Source organism: Astatotilapia calliptera, chromosome 23, assembly GCF_964374335.1.
Source record: "Astatotilapia calliptera chromosome 23, fAstCal68.1, whole genome shotgun sequence".
NCBI classification, from domain to species: domain Eukaryota; kingdom Metazoa; phylum Chordata; class Actinopteri; order Cichliformes; family Cichlidae; genus Astatotilapia; species Astatotilapia calliptera.
The window spans coordinates 1,234,109-1,252,362 of NC_137443.1; the positions used below are offsets into that span (position 1 = coordinate 1,234,109).

At 48.6% G+C, this 18,254-nt stretch overlaps 1 protein-coding gene across 9 annotated transcripts in view; it reads right to left on the reverse strand.

Moving 5' to 3' along the window:
• Positions 1 to 381: 381 nt before the first annotated feature.
• The window catches only part of myo9bl (myosin IXb-like), a 57,834-nt gene continuing 39,961 nt past the window's right edge, over positions 382 to 18,254 (reverse strand). Inside the window, exons 7-45 of one of the 9 annotated variants that reach the window (XM_080297895.1) lie at positions 17,495 to 17,594; positions 16,236 to 16,336; positions 15,795 to 15,924; positions 15,619 to 15,708; positions 15,357 to 15,473; positions 15,113 to 15,247; positions 14,670 to 14,791; positions 14,426 to 14,567; positions 14,143 to 14,338; positions 13,629 to 13,704; positions 13,123 to 13,215; positions 11,120 to 11,233; positions 10,401 to 10,440; positions 10,184 to 10,306; positions 10,012 to 10,092; positions 9,754 to 9,864; positions 9,464 to 9,589; positions 9,225 to 9,374; positions 8,983 to 9,143; positions 7,794 to 8,888; positions 7,634 to 7,700; positions 7,405 to 7,520; positions 7,161 to 7,273; positions 6,886 to 7,070; positions 6,696 to 6,803; positions 6,425 to 6,595; positions 6,291 to 6,332; positions 6,106 to 6,217; positions 5,938 to 6,011; positions 4,654 to 4,846; positions 4,448 to 4,576; positions 4,250 to 4,355; positions 3,981 to 4,112; positions 3,558 to 3,681; positions 3,336 to 3,386; positions 2,629 to 2,744; positions 2,395 to 2,531; positions 2,230 to 2,284; positions 382 to 1,960 (exon numbers count right to left, since the gene is read on the reverse strand). In XM_080297895.1, coding sequence (XP_080154021.1) covers positions 2,271 to 2,284; positions 2,395 to 2,531; positions 2,629 to 2,744; positions 3,336 to 3,386; positions 3,558 to 3,681; positions 3,981 to 4,112; positions 4,250 to 4,355; positions 4,448 to 4,576; positions 4,654 to 4,846; positions 5,938 to 6,011; positions 6,106 to 6,217; positions 6,291 to 6,332; positions 6,425 to 6,595; positions 6,696 to 6,803; positions 6,886 to 7,070; positions 7,161 to 7,273; positions 7,405 to 7,520; positions 7,634 to 7,700; positions 7,794 to 8,888; positions 8,983 to 9,143; positions 9,225 to 9,374; positions 9,464 to 9,589; positions 9,754 to 9,864; positions 10,012 to 10,092; positions 10,184 to 10,306; positions 10,401 to 10,440; positions 11,120 to 11,233; positions 13,123 to 13,215; positions 13,629 to 13,704; positions 14,143 to 14,338; positions 14,426 to 14,567; positions 14,670 to 14,791; positions 15,113 to 15,247; positions 15,357 to 15,473; positions 15,619 to 15,708; positions 15,795 to 15,924; positions 16,236 to 16,336; positions 17,495 to 17,594 — 5,293 coding nt within the window. In that variant the 3' untranslated portion in view covers positions 382 to 1,960; positions 2,230 to 2,270. Of the gene's footprint in view, positions 1,961 to 2,229; positions 2,285 to 2,382; positions 2,532 to 2,628; positions 2,745 to 3,335; positions 3,387 to 3,557; positions 3,682 to 3,980; positions 4,113 to 4,249; positions 4,356 to 4,447; positions 4,577 to 4,653; positions 4,847 to 5,937; positions 6,012 to 6,105; positions 6,218 to 6,290; positions 6,333 to 6,424; positions 6,596 to 6,695; positions 6,804 to 6,885; positions 7,071 to 7,160; positions 7,274 to 7,404; positions 7,521 to 7,633; positions 7,701 to 7,793; positions 8,889 to 8,982; positions 9,144 to 9,224; positions 9,375 to 9,463; positions 9,590 to 9,753; positions 9,865 to 10,011; positions 10,093 to 10,183; positions 10,307 to 10,400; positions 10,441 to 11,119; positions 11,234 to 13,122; positions 13,216 to 13,628; positions 13,705 to 14,142; positions 14,339 to 14,425; positions 14,568 to 14,669; positions 14,792 to 15,112; positions 15,248 to 15,356; positions 15,474 to 15,618; positions 15,709 to 15,794; positions 15,925 to 16,235; positions 16,337 to 17,494; positions 17,595 to 18,254 lie in introns of all 9 variants that reach the window. The other 8 variants (XM_080297897.1, XM_080297889.1, XM_080297896.1 and 5 more) reach the window with 8 other exon arrangements.

Consider the following 18,254-nt stretch of genomic DNA (forward strand, 5'->3'; position numbering starts at 1 on the left):
TTTGATGCTAAAGATCAGAGGCTGGCCCGACGGCTTGGAGCTTATAGGAGTGCAGAAGATCATCTCTGAACATGTTAAACCCTGAAGCAGATGAGCTACACCAGCAGGAGACCACACCAGGTGGTCTGTACCCAGTACTAGCAACATGTACCTAATGTAATGCCATGATGTGCAGTATTTCTAGTTTCATGTTACTACATATTGTCTGTGCTGAAGGTCCAAGTCAACCTATGAACCTAATTTGGAGCAGACTAACTCCTGGAGAGTTTATAAACGTCCTACAGTTTTATTTTAATAACTCTTGTTTATCACCAGCTTCTGTTTCCAGCGTAAAAGAAAATCGTTCTAATTGTGCGTGATGGAAACACAGAGCAGCGCACGTTACAAGCATCATGTACTGTATTTTCATGTTAATACTAAGAAACATTACAGCTCATTCAGTCAAAGTCACCATGCACTCTGTTACACATCAGAACATCTTCCTCATAATCCAGACGAACTAACATCATCATCATCAGCAGTCAGAGAGGAACATTAGTATTACATCTCATACAAAGTTGGCCGGAGCTGTGCTTCAGCAGACTTTTCTAATAATGGGACCGAGTGATTTTAGAGGAGGGGAAGTTCAAGGACACGCGGTGGCACCGCTCTTGGATCGTGGCTGGGTTTGTGTGGGTTTCCGTGGAGAAAGTGGCGTGTGCTGCTCCCGTTCCCTTTGCTGCGTGAATGCAATGACTTCCTATTTGGTGTGTTGTGCGGCGGGTAAAACATGAAGGCGAACAGAGAATGCTGTGTGTGTGCAACAGTCACAATGTGCAGGTTTAGGTCCTTGTTTTCCACGACAAACACATCCCTCCCTCTGCGAGCACCGTTCCATCATCGTGACATGAGAATGAGCTTTTTAACAAGTCAATGTACAACATCAAGGCACTAGCTAACGTTTCAGCGAGCGGGTTTCACTCACTGGGAGAACTAAGAAATGAAAAGTGCGACTGAAACCTGCAATATTTTCTTGAATTAGCACAAATTAATAAAAAAATCATTATGAGGCTACGGGAGGAAACTGCCTCTGGTCCCACTGAAGTAATCAACAGTGAGGACAACATATTAAAAAGATTGAAAAGGTGCTTGGCAACATGTGGTCCAGTCCTTTTGACTAACGACACGTTAGTTCCCTCAGACAGCAGCAGCTGCAGTTTGTGCGAGCTGGGTTCATGCATGTGGAGCCGCAGCAGCTGCGCCTGCGTCGCGTCTCTCCTTTCCTTTACACACATCAAGTTCCAGCCTGTCCGAGCGCTCTGCTGCGTCGAATCCGAGAGCGGTTGAATTCCTTTTGTTTGTCTGCTTGCGGGTCGCCGTCCTTAATCCTCTTCACCGTTCCAGTCGTTTGTGCTCCTTCCCGCTCAGACTTCATCATCCATGTACGGGATGTCTGGGTCAGAAAACCGTCTGTGGACGTTTGAGACTTTCATGTCGCTGTGCTGGAGCTGAGGAGTGGGCGCAGCCGTGGAGACGGAAGAAGAGGAAGAGGCGGCTGAAGGAGGACAGGAAGAAAAACGCAGCAGCAAGTCGCACTCTGACCCGTCGAGGTAAAGGGACTGGGTGCTGTCTTTACGGCGGCCAGGCTGCTCTCGTCTCTTGGCCGAGAAGGCAGGCGCTCGGCTTCCGGGAGGGGCGTGAGACTGAGGTGGACTCGAGGTTGGCGCCTGGGAGCAGACTCCCTGCGGGAGTTTAACCGTGTTTGGGATGATGGGGTTGCGACGCTGAAGCGGATGCCTGAAGGAGGCGTTGGAGGATTCAGAAGTTGAAGAAGTGCAGCTAGCCAAAGAAGAGGTGGAGCTAGCAGGGGTGAGGGTCGACACAGAGATGCGTCCACCGGGGACTTTAGGCCTCTGGGTCAGATCTGAAGGTTTGGGAAGACAAAGCGCTTTGGATCTCCTCAGCTGATGAGCACCGCGTCCTGGAAGAGAAGAGGATAGAGGAAGGATGAGGAATATTTAACCAAGAGGCTCACAGCAGAGTGAAAGCCAAAAGGAAGATCATGCAACCATGTTAGGCAAGAAGAAAAATCAAAATGCACCCAGTGAGTTACAATTACAAGCATCTGATCTGATGTGGACGCCAAATGTTCAGCAAATCAACTTTGGGTGAAACGTGAGCATGTAGCCGTGCCACACATGCATTTACATGCACACAAACACACAAAAACACGGTTGCCGTTCCTCCGACCTGCTTTGCTACAGAGCAGACGTCACCGCCCACCTTCACCATCACTGGTCCAGACCTGTGCCACAAAAGACAGGAAGGGCCCCGCCCAGCAGGCCCCGCGGTCTGGTCAGAAACCCGCAGGAGACAGAAACAGGTAGGAAGTCCAGACTGTACCTTACTACTGACCTTCAGGCTCCGAGCTGTGAGCCGAGCGCTGCTGCTCGTCCAAGAGGCTCTCAGAGCTCAGCGAGGCTTCGGAGTCGAGATTCTCCTGGTCTGAACCAGGCTGCTCCATCTCTGGCAGGCGACAGGCAAGATCCTCTCTGAAGGTGAGATGAAGAGGAAATCACATGCATTAGGAACTGGACAATGAAGACAGCACACCTGAGGAACTGAAAAGTGCTGAGAGCGCAATCTTACTTCTCCTGTTTGATGGACTTGATACGTTCCATCAGGTTCTTCTCGGCCTCCGTGTCCGAATCCAGAGGCTCGTTCTCGGGGACCACGCTCAGATCAGTGCTGACCTTCTCGTGCATCTGCACAAGACAGAGGATCACACCTTCACCCAAACTGAAAACGTCCACAGTATAACAAACGCTAAAGAAACAGACACACATGACTTTAACCCAAACCTGAAACTGAACCAAAAGGTGTTAGTGAGGTCGATGGGGAGGTTTTCATGCACCTGCATATGAATTCTTACAGAAAGTATTCAAAGAGATCCAAGTGAATACACACTTTTACTCTTTTCACCAAAATGTGCTGCCGAGTGATTGCTCTGTAGACAACACCACCTTCAGAGCTCTGTGGCCTTCTTTCCTCTTAAGGTTGAACAAATCAGTCACAAAACAGCTGTTCTTAGGTAGTAACAGTCCTTCAAACCCAGAACCACGGTGTGCTCTCACATCACAAGCAGGGCACAAACCAGTTAACAGCAACATGCAGTCTATTCCCAGTTAGTATGGAAGAATAAACAGTATTAAGGAAAGAAAAACCCCCAAACACACACACGACAGCCAAAGTTTGACCCACATCTTACATGCCATGCACAGGCGCCTCGACATGGCAGACCACTACAAACTACAACTACAGGGTCGACTCTACCAAGAGAAATCGATGATACGTACCACCGCTCCTTTGTAAGGAGCTGGTAGCCTGAGCGGTAAACGCCAGTAGTGCTAAAGAGAGACAAGGAACATTGGACACGTTACGCACGGAAGCTAAAGATATCAGATTCTGACAGTGGGGTCGACTTTATTACGTGACCTTCATCCAGCTTCTTAGTGTCGACTTAATTTGTCTAAATGGACAAGGACGCGGACAGAGGCGAGCGGCGCTCTCTTCCTCACCGTGTTCTGCCTCTTGAGCTTCAGCTGGTTAACGGCTAGAGCCTCGGCGTACTCCAGCTGCTCGATTTCCTCCATCTTCTCGTTGTAGCGCCGGATCTGCTCGTTGATGAGCATCTCCACACATCTGCAAACAAAAGAGCGATCAGGACCCACACTCCTTCCAGCCTTTGGGAGGTTTTGGACCGATTAGACGGCTCACGGGAGGGGCTCATGTGATTGGTGGGGCTTCTTTCTACTATTTTAGCGGCTTAACATTACAATACAAAGCATCGTGAGGATTGGTTCTATATAAAATAAACTGACTTAACCGAACAAATTAAAATGTAAATATTTCCTCTTTCAGAGTCCAAGTGAACACAAAGACCCCACACCCACCCAATTCAACCCTCATATTACATTCATGAGATTTCTTGGCGGTCTTACGTGGTTGTCTTGGCAACGTCTTTCATGCTGAGCAGTGGGTCTGCGCTGTCCGGGCAGCGGAGGATGCACGGTGCAAACACTATGGCCAGTGAGTTGGGAGACATGCGGTTGTGAGCCTCTTCTTTGCACACCCTGCAGGAGAATCACACACTGCTGTAAATGATCACCTCGCCGTTTAACTGAATACACGCATAACAAATAAGACGGGACGCAATGAGCCATCTCAGCGCAGGAGAAGTGATCAGAATCAAACAAACGAGGATCCCTGCCTGACGAGGTGGAAGACGAGCCTCTCCAAGGTGTTGTAATTTGCAGTCGGGAGCTCGTCCAGCACTTTATAGATGGCATGAAGCTGCTCCTGCTTCTCTGGAAGGTCTGACGAGAGGAAAATGCAACAAAAATCAATTCTTCAAAAACAGACAAAAATGCAAAGACACGAGCGCACTAGTGAGAAACGTCCTCCTCACCGACTGCATGCAGGAAGTCGTTGTAATGTGTGAAGGTCATCAGTGGGTCTGGCAGCTCCCTCAGCCACTGCTTTACCAAGCCTGTCACTGTGTGGATGGGATAGTCTTCGAGGCAGGCCGAGTTGGGGTCTAAACACAAAGTCGTCGTCAGCTCAGCGATGTCGTTTTAGGAGTCAGAAAAAGCAGAAACCAAGTTGATGTCTGACCTGTGTCCAGTTTCTGGTGAAGCTCTTTCATCCGGTTGGCAGAGCCCGATTTGCGATAGATGCCCTCCGTGTAGAGGCCGTGCATCTCCACGTGCTCCAGCATCATTTCCAGCACCATCGGTACCGGATTCTTTTCATTGAGCAGGTGACACACACGCACCCCGAAGTGCTGCCCGGTAAACTCGTCATCATTCTGTGGAGTCACCAGACGGCAGCGGTCAGTCGGACCTCGCCATGATCCACCCACAACATCCGAATCACATTCTTCACTACAAACTTCACTGCGCTGTTATATATAAAAACATGTTCCCAAATATTATTGAACACGTGGAAGCGTGCTTCCCAGGCAGCTGCTTCCTCCCGAAGGGCCGCTTTCATTAACTTTCATTAACGTTTTCAAACACTGCGTGTCTATGATCAAAGATAAATATGCAGCCGACGGCGACAGTGCAAAAATGCTTCTTAAAAAGACCAGCAGAAAAAAAATGACTTGATTAGAAAATTTTATTTTTTATTCAAAGCTAGTGGAACAGGGGCTGGATTAGAAAACTTTTTATGCAGTGTTTATGACTAATCACTAACCCAGCCCTGTATTTTATTTAATGCACAACACAGACTGTATATAAAAGATGGATACCACTGCAAATCGAAGCCAATGTTCTTAAAACTGCATTCTCTCCAATGGCCAGTAGAGGGCAACGCTGATGGTAACAAACCTCAACTGGAGAGAAAAATGACTCGACTTTAGTTCAGTGAACGTCTCGTGATGAGTTCATGGTCCCAAACATGAGTTTCAAACTTCTTCATGATGATAGGAAATTATGGTTACATTTAAAAACAAAGTGAGGTTTGATTCTGGGCGTGGCTACTTTGTGGCTATGACATGAAAGGGAGTGACATTTCGTAGTCTTCCTGACCTCTCCGTGCAGGTTAGACTACACACCACCTTTGAACATACATTTACACACAATGTCAACTAGCACATCATTTTTATTATGTTTGTGTTTTTTAAATTGAGTTAACAGGAACAGCAGGTAATTTTAAGTAGATGAGAATCATTTAAAACACTGGATTAACTCGTTTACAGTATTCCACAAACTTTAAACACTTCGTCTTCCTCTCATCCACGACTTCAAATCACGGATTAACCAGATGTGAATGTTAGCAGACGGTGGGAGGAGGAGAACCACTGCACCGACATGCTGCAGGAGTGTGCAGGTCTAACCTTTGGTGGGCAAATGCAAACCAGCCATCCTTTACTTACAGTATATGATGAAAACCCACCTTTTTGGCAGAGAAGGTGGAGCAGTCGATGTTTATCTTGGAGATGCACTTCTTGTGGCACACCATTTTACAATCTGTGAGAAAAGATTAAGAATTGAACTCAGTCGAAGCTGAACTTGAGTCTTTTACAGCATGCTGTGCTGAAAACGCTTCGTCGGGCTCACTCACTGCTGCACATGTAGGCCTTCTCCATGCCCCAGATGTAGGAAGTACACTGGTCACATGACTGCATAATGTTGACCTGATAGTTACTGAAAATGTGATCCAGCGGATTTTCCACCTGAAAAGACAACCAATCAATTAAAGACAAAATCATTACTGTGATAAAAGACGTCAAACGCTGCATCACTTACACTTTTGTCTTTCTTCCTCCTCTTCTTTCTCGCTTTGGCGGGCTGACGACAGACAGGCACAAATCACAGGTGTGAACACTGTTTTTCTTATTCGCAGTGACGAGGCTGAACAAGTCGAGTTGCTTTGTTTTTACCTTTGCAGGTTCAGCCTCCTCCTTCTTCATCTCTCCTCTGATGAAACCATCCAGCACCGACTGGAACAGGTTCACCACCAGTTGGACTTCTTCCTTCCTTTTGCTCCCTGCCAGGTGCATCACTTTGTTCTGGTAGCCTGACATTAGACCTTTGTAGCCGATGGTGGGTTTCTGTTAGGAGACGGGAGGGAAAACGAGGAAGAAGAGACGATGGTGAGGGTGAACGTTGATCGTGTGATGAAGCTGCTTTGATGGCAGCTCAGAGACTTACAGGAAGAGAATACATGGCTTTGATGTTCTCTCTGAACTGCATGGTGGCTGTCACAAAGATGTTTTCCGTCTCTGACAGCGTCTTGCTCCTGGAGCGGAAATCGTTCACCTGCAGAGGAATAAAACCCTTTTAGAAACGTGCGAATCTCATTTCCTTCATCGAGTCCGTCATCTTGTCGCCTTTCGCTCACCTGGTTGCCCAGAAACTCGTCGAGGTGCCGCAGCTCGTTGGCGTTGGTGATTTCTCGATCCAGCGAGGCGTTCCACTGTTCAGAGACTCGTGTGGCTCGGCTGATTTTAATGCTGGGATTTCTGCCTATAGCTTTGCCGCCGCGGTCACCGGATTGAGATCGGGGCGCGTGTCCGGATATCGGGGCTGAAAGAGAGAATGCGTCCCGAGTCGTTAAGGCCAGAAACTACAGCAGGTGAGCAAAGCAGCTTCAGCTACTCCTCTTGTGCGATTTACCTTCCCATGCGGTCGACTTCTCGTTGAGAGTCTGAGCGAAGGTCAGCTCCCCGTTGTCTGGAGTCTGGGCATCTTTGCCTTTTTTAAAGATTTTGCTGAAGAAACCGCTGGGCCTGCGATCCACAGAAGCAAAACACATAAGAACGACCACACATTAGTTCACGTCACAGACACGCCTGACATTCATTCGTTTCTTTTTATGCAACCAGAACATGTGTTTGCACTCCATCAGCAGCTGTGGTACCTGTCAGGTGTGGATGCGACTGAGTGGGCTGAATCCTGGTACCCGGCAGCCTCCTGCTGTCTCTTTCTCACGGAGCCTCCCTTTGAAACATCACCAGAGCTGTCAGTCGGGGAAAGCTGTTCAGCAGAGAATATCCAGTTACTTACACGACATCAGAGCGCAGATGTTTCCACAAACTGACAAACGTTTCTCTATAACGGTCACTTTACATTGAATCGACGGAAAATACCTCTTTGATGGAAGCGCCGGCATCAGAGCCGGGAGACAAGCTGTCGATCGACGAGAATGTTTCATTCCTGAAACGCAGACAGAAGAGGAAGATCGATTAAAGAAAAGCCGAACTGAACCAACTGTTGTAAAGTAGCTTCAGCCAGCAGAATGAGACGTACAGCTTTTTGGTCTGTTCTCTGCTTTGAGGTGGAGAAGGGCTGATGTTCTCAGAGAGCTCCCCGTTACTCCTCCTCCCCCTCCACTTTTCCGGCTTCTCCTTTATCGCCCCAGGCCGACGCTGCAGATTTACCGCGCCGACATTCTCGCTGAGGCCGTTTCTCTCCGACAAAGAGTCGGCGGGCGCCAGAGGTAATGAAGACGGACGGACAGGACCGGCGGAGGGAGGAGAACTTTTTGCCTCCTTCTTCGCTCCCTTGTCTTCCTTCACTTTCCAGTTCACAAAGGTGTACTGGTCCAGCTCCTTGCTGTCTGAGCGCTCTTTTAGCTTCGATGGCTCCTGGTTTTTGCTCTTCGGCGTGGTCGTGGGATCCTTGTTGGTGGATGAAGACGAGGCGACTCGCTCGGACTCTCTGCGGCTGTGTTCCAGCCCTCTTTGCCTCCTCTGCTCCCTCTTCTCCTGGCTCCTGGTTGACAGGCCCCTGTTAACAGTCGAAGATTGTGGTCTCTTTTGTTCAGCGTTTGGAGGTGTGGAGGTTGTGCTAGCTTCTTTATCCTCGCCCTCAGCTGGAGATGTGGGCGTAAGTGCACTGGAGATGAGCCTATCAGAGGGCAGATCAGCCTTTGACTCTTCTAGTGTTTGGCTCTCCAGATCCTCCTCCTCCTCATCCAGCTGGGGTCCAGCCTCAGCTTGGTTACTGCAAGCTTCCGAATGCATTGCCTCACGCTCCAGCTCTTTCTCTTTGCCACGTTCTTCCTCTGAATTTGAACTTCTATTAACATCTTCACCCTCCTCTTCCTCCTCTAAACCCTGTGCATTGAGGTTTTTATCCAGCATCTCCTCAGTGACCAGCTCTATATCCGAGTCCTCTCTCGTTTGAGGTTCCTCTGCAAGTCGTTGCTCCTTTGCTTTCCTGGCTGCCTCTTCTGCCCTTCTCCTTGCTGCTTCTTCCATTCTTCGCCTTTGCTCCTCTTCTGCTTTTCTTCTTGCCTCTTCCTCCTCTTCCCTTCGCATCCTCTCTTCTTCTGCACCCCTCCTCCGAGCCTCTTCTTCCTCCTCCTCTTTCTTCCGTTTCTCCTCACGGATTGAAAGGCACCTGAAATGCACAGCAGATAATGCGACACCAGACTGTCAGCGTCACCTCTCACGCAGCAGATTACACAGGCAGCCCTGCCGAGTGTGTTTTCTACCTTCTGCGTGCAGAGTGTCCTCTGACCAGGGCCTGGATTTTGGTAGCGCCTCTTCTTTGCTTGGCGTACGCCGATCTCTGTCTGTGGCCTCTCCACACCGCCTGGATCAGAGTGGCCGCCTGCCGTCTTTGCTCCTCTCTGCGGTACCGACGCCATGAACGCTGAGAGAGAGGGCGACGGTGAAAACAATCAGCACCGTTCTTAAAATACCTCCCAGAGTTTGGAATCGGGTCTGTGTTTACCTGGATCGTGACGGCCGCCTGCCTCATTTCTAGAAACTCTTTCCTCTGCAGGTGAGCTCTGACCCAGCGCTGCAGGAAGATGATCTTGCGCATTACGTCCTTGTGCAGCACGTCCTGCAGCTGCTGTCGCTCGAGCTCTTTCAAGAACACCTGAAAGGACAAAACACACCAGGGTGGCATCACGAATGTGGATGCTGGTGTCTGCAGGACCACGTTTATAGGAGCGTAACAGGTTGTACCTTTGTTTTGCCTATCTGGTATGTGGTCGGGTTGAGGCCCATCTTCTTCTCAAGCAGCGCTGAGATGTCCTCTTTGCAGGCAGTCGCGTTCTTTGGCAGCAAAACCCTGAACTGCTCCATGAAGTCCTGCAGGAACAGAAAAGCATATGAATACAGCAGGTGGAGCAGTTTCCACTTCTGTTTTTCACATGTGCCCTGACGCAGACCAGAATATTAACATCTAATCAACATGAAAATATGAACTCCGCGCCTGAAGTAAATTTCCCAAAGGAAGGGCACGTTTGCAATACCTGGAATGTGTACTTGGCTCCGTAGCCGGACCTCCTGATGCGAACGGTCTCCAGCATACCCGTGTATCGCAGCTGCTGCAGCACCAAGGCTTCATCCAGATGCATCTCCTTCTGCTCAGTTTGACATAAATACCCACGATCCTCATTTACAAAGTGGTAACAATGTGACGAGTTCTTGTTATTAAAAGCACCAAGAATTTACGCTGTTATTGCATTTAAAAGGAAAGAAAACATCAACGACTAAAGAATCGCGCTTACCTTCTCAGCATTGGAGCGGATACACCGAATGAAGAAAGGCTCGGCTCTGTTTAGAGTCTCTAAGAGTTTGGTCAGAGAAGTCTGAGGACAACAAAAACAGCGGTTTGCCGAAGCTTCGCAGAGGCGATTGTTTGCAAGCACAATGTGCAGATAAGGTTACAGGTAAAGTTACCTGGAACTGGGCACTGATGCTGGGAGGCTTCTTCTTCTTGTGCAGGTGGAGCAGAGACTTGGTAGTGCGATCCTGCAACGTCAGGCTCACGATGAACTTTAGAGATCGAGAATCCAGCAAACTCTGCAGAGCAATAAATGGAAGATGAATTCCTTTGCTTGCAATCTTCAAACTGAGGAAGAGCACAATCTCAGGTTTATCTGCCTTTACACTTTACCTTTGGGATGGGTTGCCTTATTTTGATGCCCTTGTTTTTCCTGCAAAAAGTGAAGAAACAAACTTTGAGTCTGACGGACAGAAGTGCTGAACGCCTGACGACTTAATGAGGAAGCGGATGATGTACGTGAAGGCCAGGTTAGTATGGATGGGTGACTCCTTCATGCGCAGACAGTGATGAACATTAGGCTTGGACCTGAATCAGATGAATGACGAGCGCGAGAAGCAAGACTGATGAGAAGGTGAGTGACGAGGGAAGGACGACAGACAGAGGAAGAGGATGTATGCTGCAGGAGACGGGATGTAACTCTACACAATGAGCCCAGCAGAGGCTCGTACTCAGACGTACTCTCTCTTTCATCACTGCATAAAAACAAAACCCTAAACTTCAAATCCTCGCCGCTGCTTCTGCTGTAAAATGTAACATGCTGCAAGGCTGCTGGGCCATTACGTCACAAGATGCTCTGAAGGACCTTGCATGCCAACAGTCTAGAAATTCATGCAGCAGCAAAAGTATTCATGGCGTTTCAGCCTTCAAGAGACCTCGGCACCTACACACCAGAGGTGACCGCGGGAACTAGTCACTGCTGGAAATATCGACTCCAGCTCCAAACACGTGTGATCTACTTTATTATTTAAATAAAGTTTAACATGAGCATGGTCTGCCTGAGCTGCACTGATCTGAGCAGGAGCTGATGCCAGGTCTGTCTGCAGACTCACTGAAGGACGTGTCGCGGGAAGCGGAGGCGACCCCAGGACTGCAGCAGTTTGCGAGGGTCCTCACCATCCAGCTGCAAGTTCTTAATGGAGCTGATGATCTCTGCATGCATGTTTCTGATCACACCGCACGCACACGCACAATCGGCGTAAACAGGGGGGAGGGAGGGGAAGCAGGAGAGGTGGGGGGGAAACAGAGAAGGGGCAAAGAAGGAGGGAAGGAAAAGAAGTAAAGCGGGGTGTGACAAAACATCTCTGTTAGGAAAACAAACCACCAAAAACACACACTCAGGAGAAACGTCAGCTTTCACACTGTGAAGAATGACCCACAAAACCTTTAGTGTTCATGTAGAAGGAAACCACAACACACAGACACACAACCAGGAAGCTATGAAGCCCTATAAGAGCAAAAAAAAGGACACAGAGGACGGGAGATACAGGGTCGGACGCACACACACACGCACACACACGCACGCACACACACGCACGCACGCACACACACGCACGCACGCACAGACACACGCACGCACACAGACACACACGCACACACGCACACACACACACACACACACACACACACACGCACACAGACACACGCACACAGACACACGCACACACACACACAGACACACACGCACGCATGCACACACACACAGACACAGACACACACGCACACACACACACACGCACGCACGCAGACACACACACACACACACACACGCACACACACGCACACAGACACACGCACACACACACGCACGCACGCACACGCACGCACGCACACACAGACACACGCACACGCACGCACGCACGCACACACACACACGGACACGCACGCACGCACGCACACACACACACACGCACACGCGCACACACACACACACGCACGCACGCACGCACACACACACACACGCGCACGCACACACACACACACGCGCACGCACACACACACATGCACGCACAGACACACATGCACGCACAGACACACGCACACACACACAGACACACGCACACACACACACAGACACACGGACACACACACACGGACACACACACACGCACACACACACAGACACACACATGGAGACACACACAGACACACACACAGAGACACACACACTCACGCATGCACATGCACGCACGCACAAACACACGGGGACACACACTGTGGTGAGATCACATGCAGAGCTGCTGTTCCCTCTGTCTCCATGCTGCGGCTGTTACTGGCTGTGTGGCTGCTGGACGTCCTCTGGTACTTCAACAGAGGCCGGTGAGGTTAATGGTACACGGGGCTTTTCCGTGCCTCAGATCTAGTCCATGCATTACTTTTGCAGTACTTACCACGACTGGACATGAGAACAGGAGGTCAGACAGTGAAGGAACAACAATTAATGTGCCAGTGAAACATAACCTCTGCAGCTCACTGCTGCACATCTGGAAAGCGTCGGGCGATTGAATGTTGGTGAAAACTGAATTTAGGGTGTTTTTGAAACATAATTTCAGACCTGCAAGCAGGAGGCAGAGGTCTCAGCAGACCAAAATATCTGTTATGGTTTTGTTCCAGTCTCTGAAAGCTCTCAGTCGTCTTTGTGTGTGAGAGCAGGGCTGTCGGCACCTGCACCAGTGTCTGCGAGCGCTTCCTGATGCAAGTAATCCAGGTGGCTAATCAGAGCGGACCAGCTCAAACACTGTCCTGCGCTCTACAGCAAGAATAAATACGAGGAAGAGGGATTATTGCAGCTGGGGGTTTACAGTGAGGGAAGACGAAGCACGACTCTGCTGAGCTCAGTTCGGCTGCTGTGCTGGGCTGACTCCATATTTAAGGGAGCAGACATTTTAGCATGTAACGTATCCGAGTGCTGTGGTTGGACAGCTCGGATGATCGCTTTGTTTGTAAACGAGAGCAAACTCAGAAAACGGCACAAAACAAAACGCAGTTCCTTCGTGTTTGGCCTCGTGCTCTCTGGTGTCTCACGTCTCTCCCCTGGCCAAACAAATTCACTTACTTCTTACTGTCAAAGCTAGCAAAGATGTCTTCAAAGGCCTCTAGAGGGCGCTCCTCTGAGTGATCAAAGTAGAAATCGAGCATAGAAGCTCGTCTGTGGAGGGGAAACGGAGAGGAGAGAACCGCACACACAGAGGATATGGGTGACGGAGGTAAAGTGAAGGAGGATTTATCTTTAGTGGCGCTGGTGAGAGATGCGTCTGTGCCAGTGCTGAGGATTCAATTCAAATTAGACAGTAACAAAGCAGAAAGGATCAATGTGGAGGTCCAGATCTTTCACCTCCAACAGGAAGCTGGTGTGTGTGTGTGGCAGCTTCATGAAGGGTGAACATTATGTTGATCCCGTTTAAAATAATCAGTCTGTGCTTCGTGACAATAACACCGTTATTAGCTGCCACGTCCACAGGCACAGATTTCCTCCAGAAGAGCCTGAAGGTTAAAAAACCAGCCCGAGCACGACACCCAGAAGGCGAGTTTCATAGTTTCGTGTTGAATTACGTTACTTACTTGTACATTCTTTCTATTGCGGTATTGCACCGCTGAAGCTCTCCTAAAGGAGTTCTGTTGACTGGACGGATAACACCTGACACCCCGAACAAACACAAGAGAGAAAAATCATTATTAACATCGGGAAAGCCGTTCGATTTCAAAGTTTCTGGCAGGAAAAAGGTGTTATCAAAGTCACATGACTCTTTTTTGTGTGTTTAGTATATTTAATCCTGATAATGCAAATAAAAAGGCAGCAAATCAGACTTGTGGGAACAGTTTTGGAGAAACTTTAGCCTCAACTCTGCAGGCTGCATTACTTCTATGTGCACAATGACGGAGCAGAGACACTGCAGCAGTGAAAGTCATCAGATCGCTTACTTTCACTGAAACCAATGCAGTCTTTTATAATTATCAGCTTAACAATTAATTCATCTGCAGAATTCAGATTATTTTGCAGACGATTCATTTCAGTTATTAAGATTAATCATGTGCTAAATAATTAATCTGGCATGTCTTCACACTAATAACACACCTGCAGTTTTTGCTGCCCAGGTGCGACCGGCCTCGTTGAAAGCAGCGAGGCCCCTGATCGTAGCTCTCAGGATGCCCCATCGAAACATGGCCACCGGGTCCATGCCTATGAGCTGCCGCACGTACGCTCTGTCGCTGCTCCGCAGCAGCGCCACAATGTCCGGGCGCATGTGGTCTGTGTTCTTCTCCCGGAAATCCTGGTGAGGTGAGAGGCAGTTACGAGTGAGACACAAACCCTCGCACTCAAACCGAGGTCCAATCGTCCTTTTGTCTCCACTCCCTACCTTGATGTGATATTTTACTTTCCCAGCAAAGTGCTGGATGACGAAGGCGGGCTCCATGACCGGCGTGGGGACAAAGTATTTGTTGCACTGGTGCTGCTGCTTGAATTTGGCTAATAAAGTCTCATCTGTGGCATGTGGAAAGCTGGGTCACAGACACAGAGAAGAAGGAACGATGAGAGAAGCACAGATTAGGGAAAAAGAAAATCAGGATAAATCGACGTCGATTAAAATAAACTTTTCTTACTTGCTCTCCTCATCCAGGAGGTAGAGCAGGCCAGTGGGTTTCTTGCTGATGAGATGGATGCAGCCCACGTTGTCTATGTAGTCGATGTTGTGCCAGGTGATGCCCTCTGCTTGGTACTCCTCCTGGATGCGACAGGACAGAGCATTAAGAGGTTAAACGTGTCACCGCTGCTCTTTTAACCCAAATATCTGGATTTTTAGTCTCAAAAAGAAACAAACTGCACCATCGTGTGACTGCAAAGTTATGTTTGACTACAAAAATGCAATATTATTACAATAACTTGATTTATAAACCAGCACGAACTCCCACATAACGGTTCTCCTCCGCGGAGATCGGGTAATGTTTGGATGAGTCATCCTTCACACGCTCGTTATTATAAACAGAGAGTCTGAGGCGCTCGAAGGCAAACCTCCTGACAGTGCAGCGTCCACTGCACGTCTCACCTGCTCCAGATTGAAGATGTGATGGTTGAAGTAATACTGCAGCTGCTCGTTTGCATAGTTGATGCAAAACTGCTCGAAGCTGTTGGTCTCAAAGTCCTCGAAGCCAAAAATGTCCAGGACACCGATGGATAAGCACTGGAAAACAACCAGAACGCCAAGTGAACGCCAGCGCCAAGCGAACAAAGGGAGGCGACCTAACTGGACTTTTCATGTCTTTGCACTTTCTGATGTGTGTGTTTCTTACTGGAACAGACTCCTCCATGTCTTTCTTATTGAGCAGTGCGTGATTGATGCGCAGGACAATCCAGTCAAATAAGGCGCTGTACAGAGATTTGGCCATAGAGTCTCGTGCTGTGATGGCCTGATAGGAGATAAAAGAGGGGGCGATGCACAGAGCGTTAGAGGCAGAAAAACCCAGAACACACCAACAGGAAGAAGAAATCCAAAGCACGAATAAAGAGGAAGTAGACGCTAATGAGAGACTGCACTGATGCTCCTGAGCCCACCTCAGAGTGTCTGTAGGGCAGGATCAGCTTGTCGTTGACCGTCACCGTCTTCCTCTTAGTCAGCGCCTCCACCAGCAGCTCCTCTTTAACCTGAGTGACATCAGCAGTTTAACAGTGGCAGCCGCACACACCTACACAAACTGAAGCACGGAGTCACAAACACACATTCAAGTTACCTTTAGTAGGTCAGAGAGGGTTGCCAGGACCTCTGGTGGGCCCACGTCCAAGCCTTCATCTCGGCCCGTTGCCTTCTTCGTGTAGGTCACGTTGCCAAGGTACAGGATGGCGGAGAGCACAGAAAAGATCCTGCGACACAATAATAACAATGACACACTTTAGAAAGAAGACAAACATGAGACACGTGTGGTGCTGGTCTTCAGCCCGAGCGTCCCTTTGAGCTGTGAACTGAATAGAGCCATTGTAGTAGCTGCACGCCGTCTCTAATAAACTGGCTGATTGGCTCATTAGCTGCAGAGACTGCCAGGCTCTGAAAAGTATCTTTGTTGTAATCTGGGGCTGGTAATGTGACTCAGTGCTCACACTAACATAACTCGTGTTTACAGGACTGAAGGCAAAGATGCTTCTGCGTGGAACAGCGAGGCTTTCACTTCACTTACTGTTTCTTGGTGGCGGGAAGGAAGCCGACCATTTCCATCGCCTGCTGCAGCCGTTCAAAATCGTGACGCAAATCTTCCTCATCTTCAATCTTAAAATTTTGCTGCGAAGAACAAGAACGAGGCAGTTATCGAGTGTTTGGAGATGGAAATAAAAAGGTGAAGCGCAAAACGGACACACGGGTGAAGGACGGAGGCGTGTGAAAAGCAGGTGGAGGAGAGGGGAATAACAACGAGAGAGAACAAAGAGCGGCTCATTAACATGCAGGACACACGGACTGCAGCTTGGCTGCATTCATGAATATATCAGGTCACTCAAAGGGAAGCACGGTGTGACTGTAGTGCAGGGGTCGGCCACCTTTCTGATGACGAGTGGCGTCTAAAGTTCCCTCAGACGTCACTGCGCCATAGCAACCGTGGCATTAGCAATACATGTAATAACGCTCAGTGGTTGTGTTTGTGTGTATTTCCATGGTGCTGATGCTGAGCAGACAGATCCCTGATGCGTTTGAAGCGTAAAAACTGCCAGCTAGCAACGCCTCTGTCACCGGTAGGCGGAGTGATTTTTAGCCAATTACAAGCTGAATCTGGTAGTTGGGGTTGTTAGCTGAGATAGCGTCATTAAGAAGCGGCACAACTAACGTGTCTACGCGAGCTAATCTGCGATGTGCACCGCTGGCCCGGCCATTTATTTTTGATGCACCTTCTCAGATTAACTCGAGTGCTCAGGGTGGCCGACCCCTGCTGTAAAGGCCACGCCCATGACCAGGTTCAAAGGTTAAAAATCAACAGGAAAGTTATTTGGTGGGCCGAAAACAGGAGACTGAAATTAAATGGAGAAAATAGTTTAGATAGGAAAGCTTGCTGATTCCTGATCTATCAAAAGAGACGTCACACTTTATCTGAAAATGCTTCATTTTAGGTATAAATGAGCTCATCAGCCGTCCTGATGAGTGTAACTCAAATCTGATTCCTTAATGCTTAAGAAACATTTCCATTGCTGGTGGAAAAAACCAAAAGCAAAACGTGAGCCTGCTATGAAACATTAAAATGATGCAGGCAGCTTCCTAAATAAAACCTGCTTTAAATGTTATCTTAGCTAAAGCCCAGCTGCAGATCGAGCAGATGCTGTGGGCCAAAACACCAGACAAATATTTTAAATAAATAAATGTTGTTCATTTCCATATTTATCACATTTGTCACAGGCGGCCCTGGAGGAGGGCGACTGAGGCCCCTGTGGCGCCGGAGCAGCGACTCTGTACCTGCTTGAGGTAGAAATAGTCTTCAGGCGGCAGCAATTTGAACTCCTTTCGTTCTTCCTCTGAAGCGCCCAGCAGCAGGTAGTAAAACACGTGATAGTTCCTGGAAAAGGAAAAAAAAACATGAACTTTACACCAAGTTATTACTGAGGGAAAAAGTTCCCTTCATTTTTATACCATTGCTGTTCATTAGTAGATGTACGAGCTTATGGCCACAAACAGACTGAGTCAACACACTTTATAAAGTCTGAAGCTCGGTGCTGTTTACAGAAGTTTTCCACTGGCGCTATCAGCGAGCAGGTAGCTTTGTTGTATGAGCACACGGGAGTAATGAGTTTCCACACTTATCACTAAGAAACAATAACACCACCCAGCAGACGCACCGTCAACTGCAACTGCAACTATGTGATTAACGGCGCACACGGAGCAGGCGGCAGTGGGCGGGGGGTAACGTGACGTAATCGGCAGCAGTAGGTGAACAGATTTTCCAAAACTAGCTGTGAAAACCTCGACAGGAAGCTCGTCTCCCACCTAAAAACAGCTACTGGAGGCTTTTCTACACACACGAAGCATCAGCTGAGCTCCAGAGTTTAAAGTGTGTTTTTAAGGACAGATACGCACACCTCCATGTGGCAGACACACATATACACAAAGGATAAACTAGTGTCAGTCCCACTTTTTAGATTATACTCTTTTAATCTTGTGTTTCTTTTAAAGATCATCATCAGCATTCAGCAGGAACCACTGATGTTAATGTCAGTTT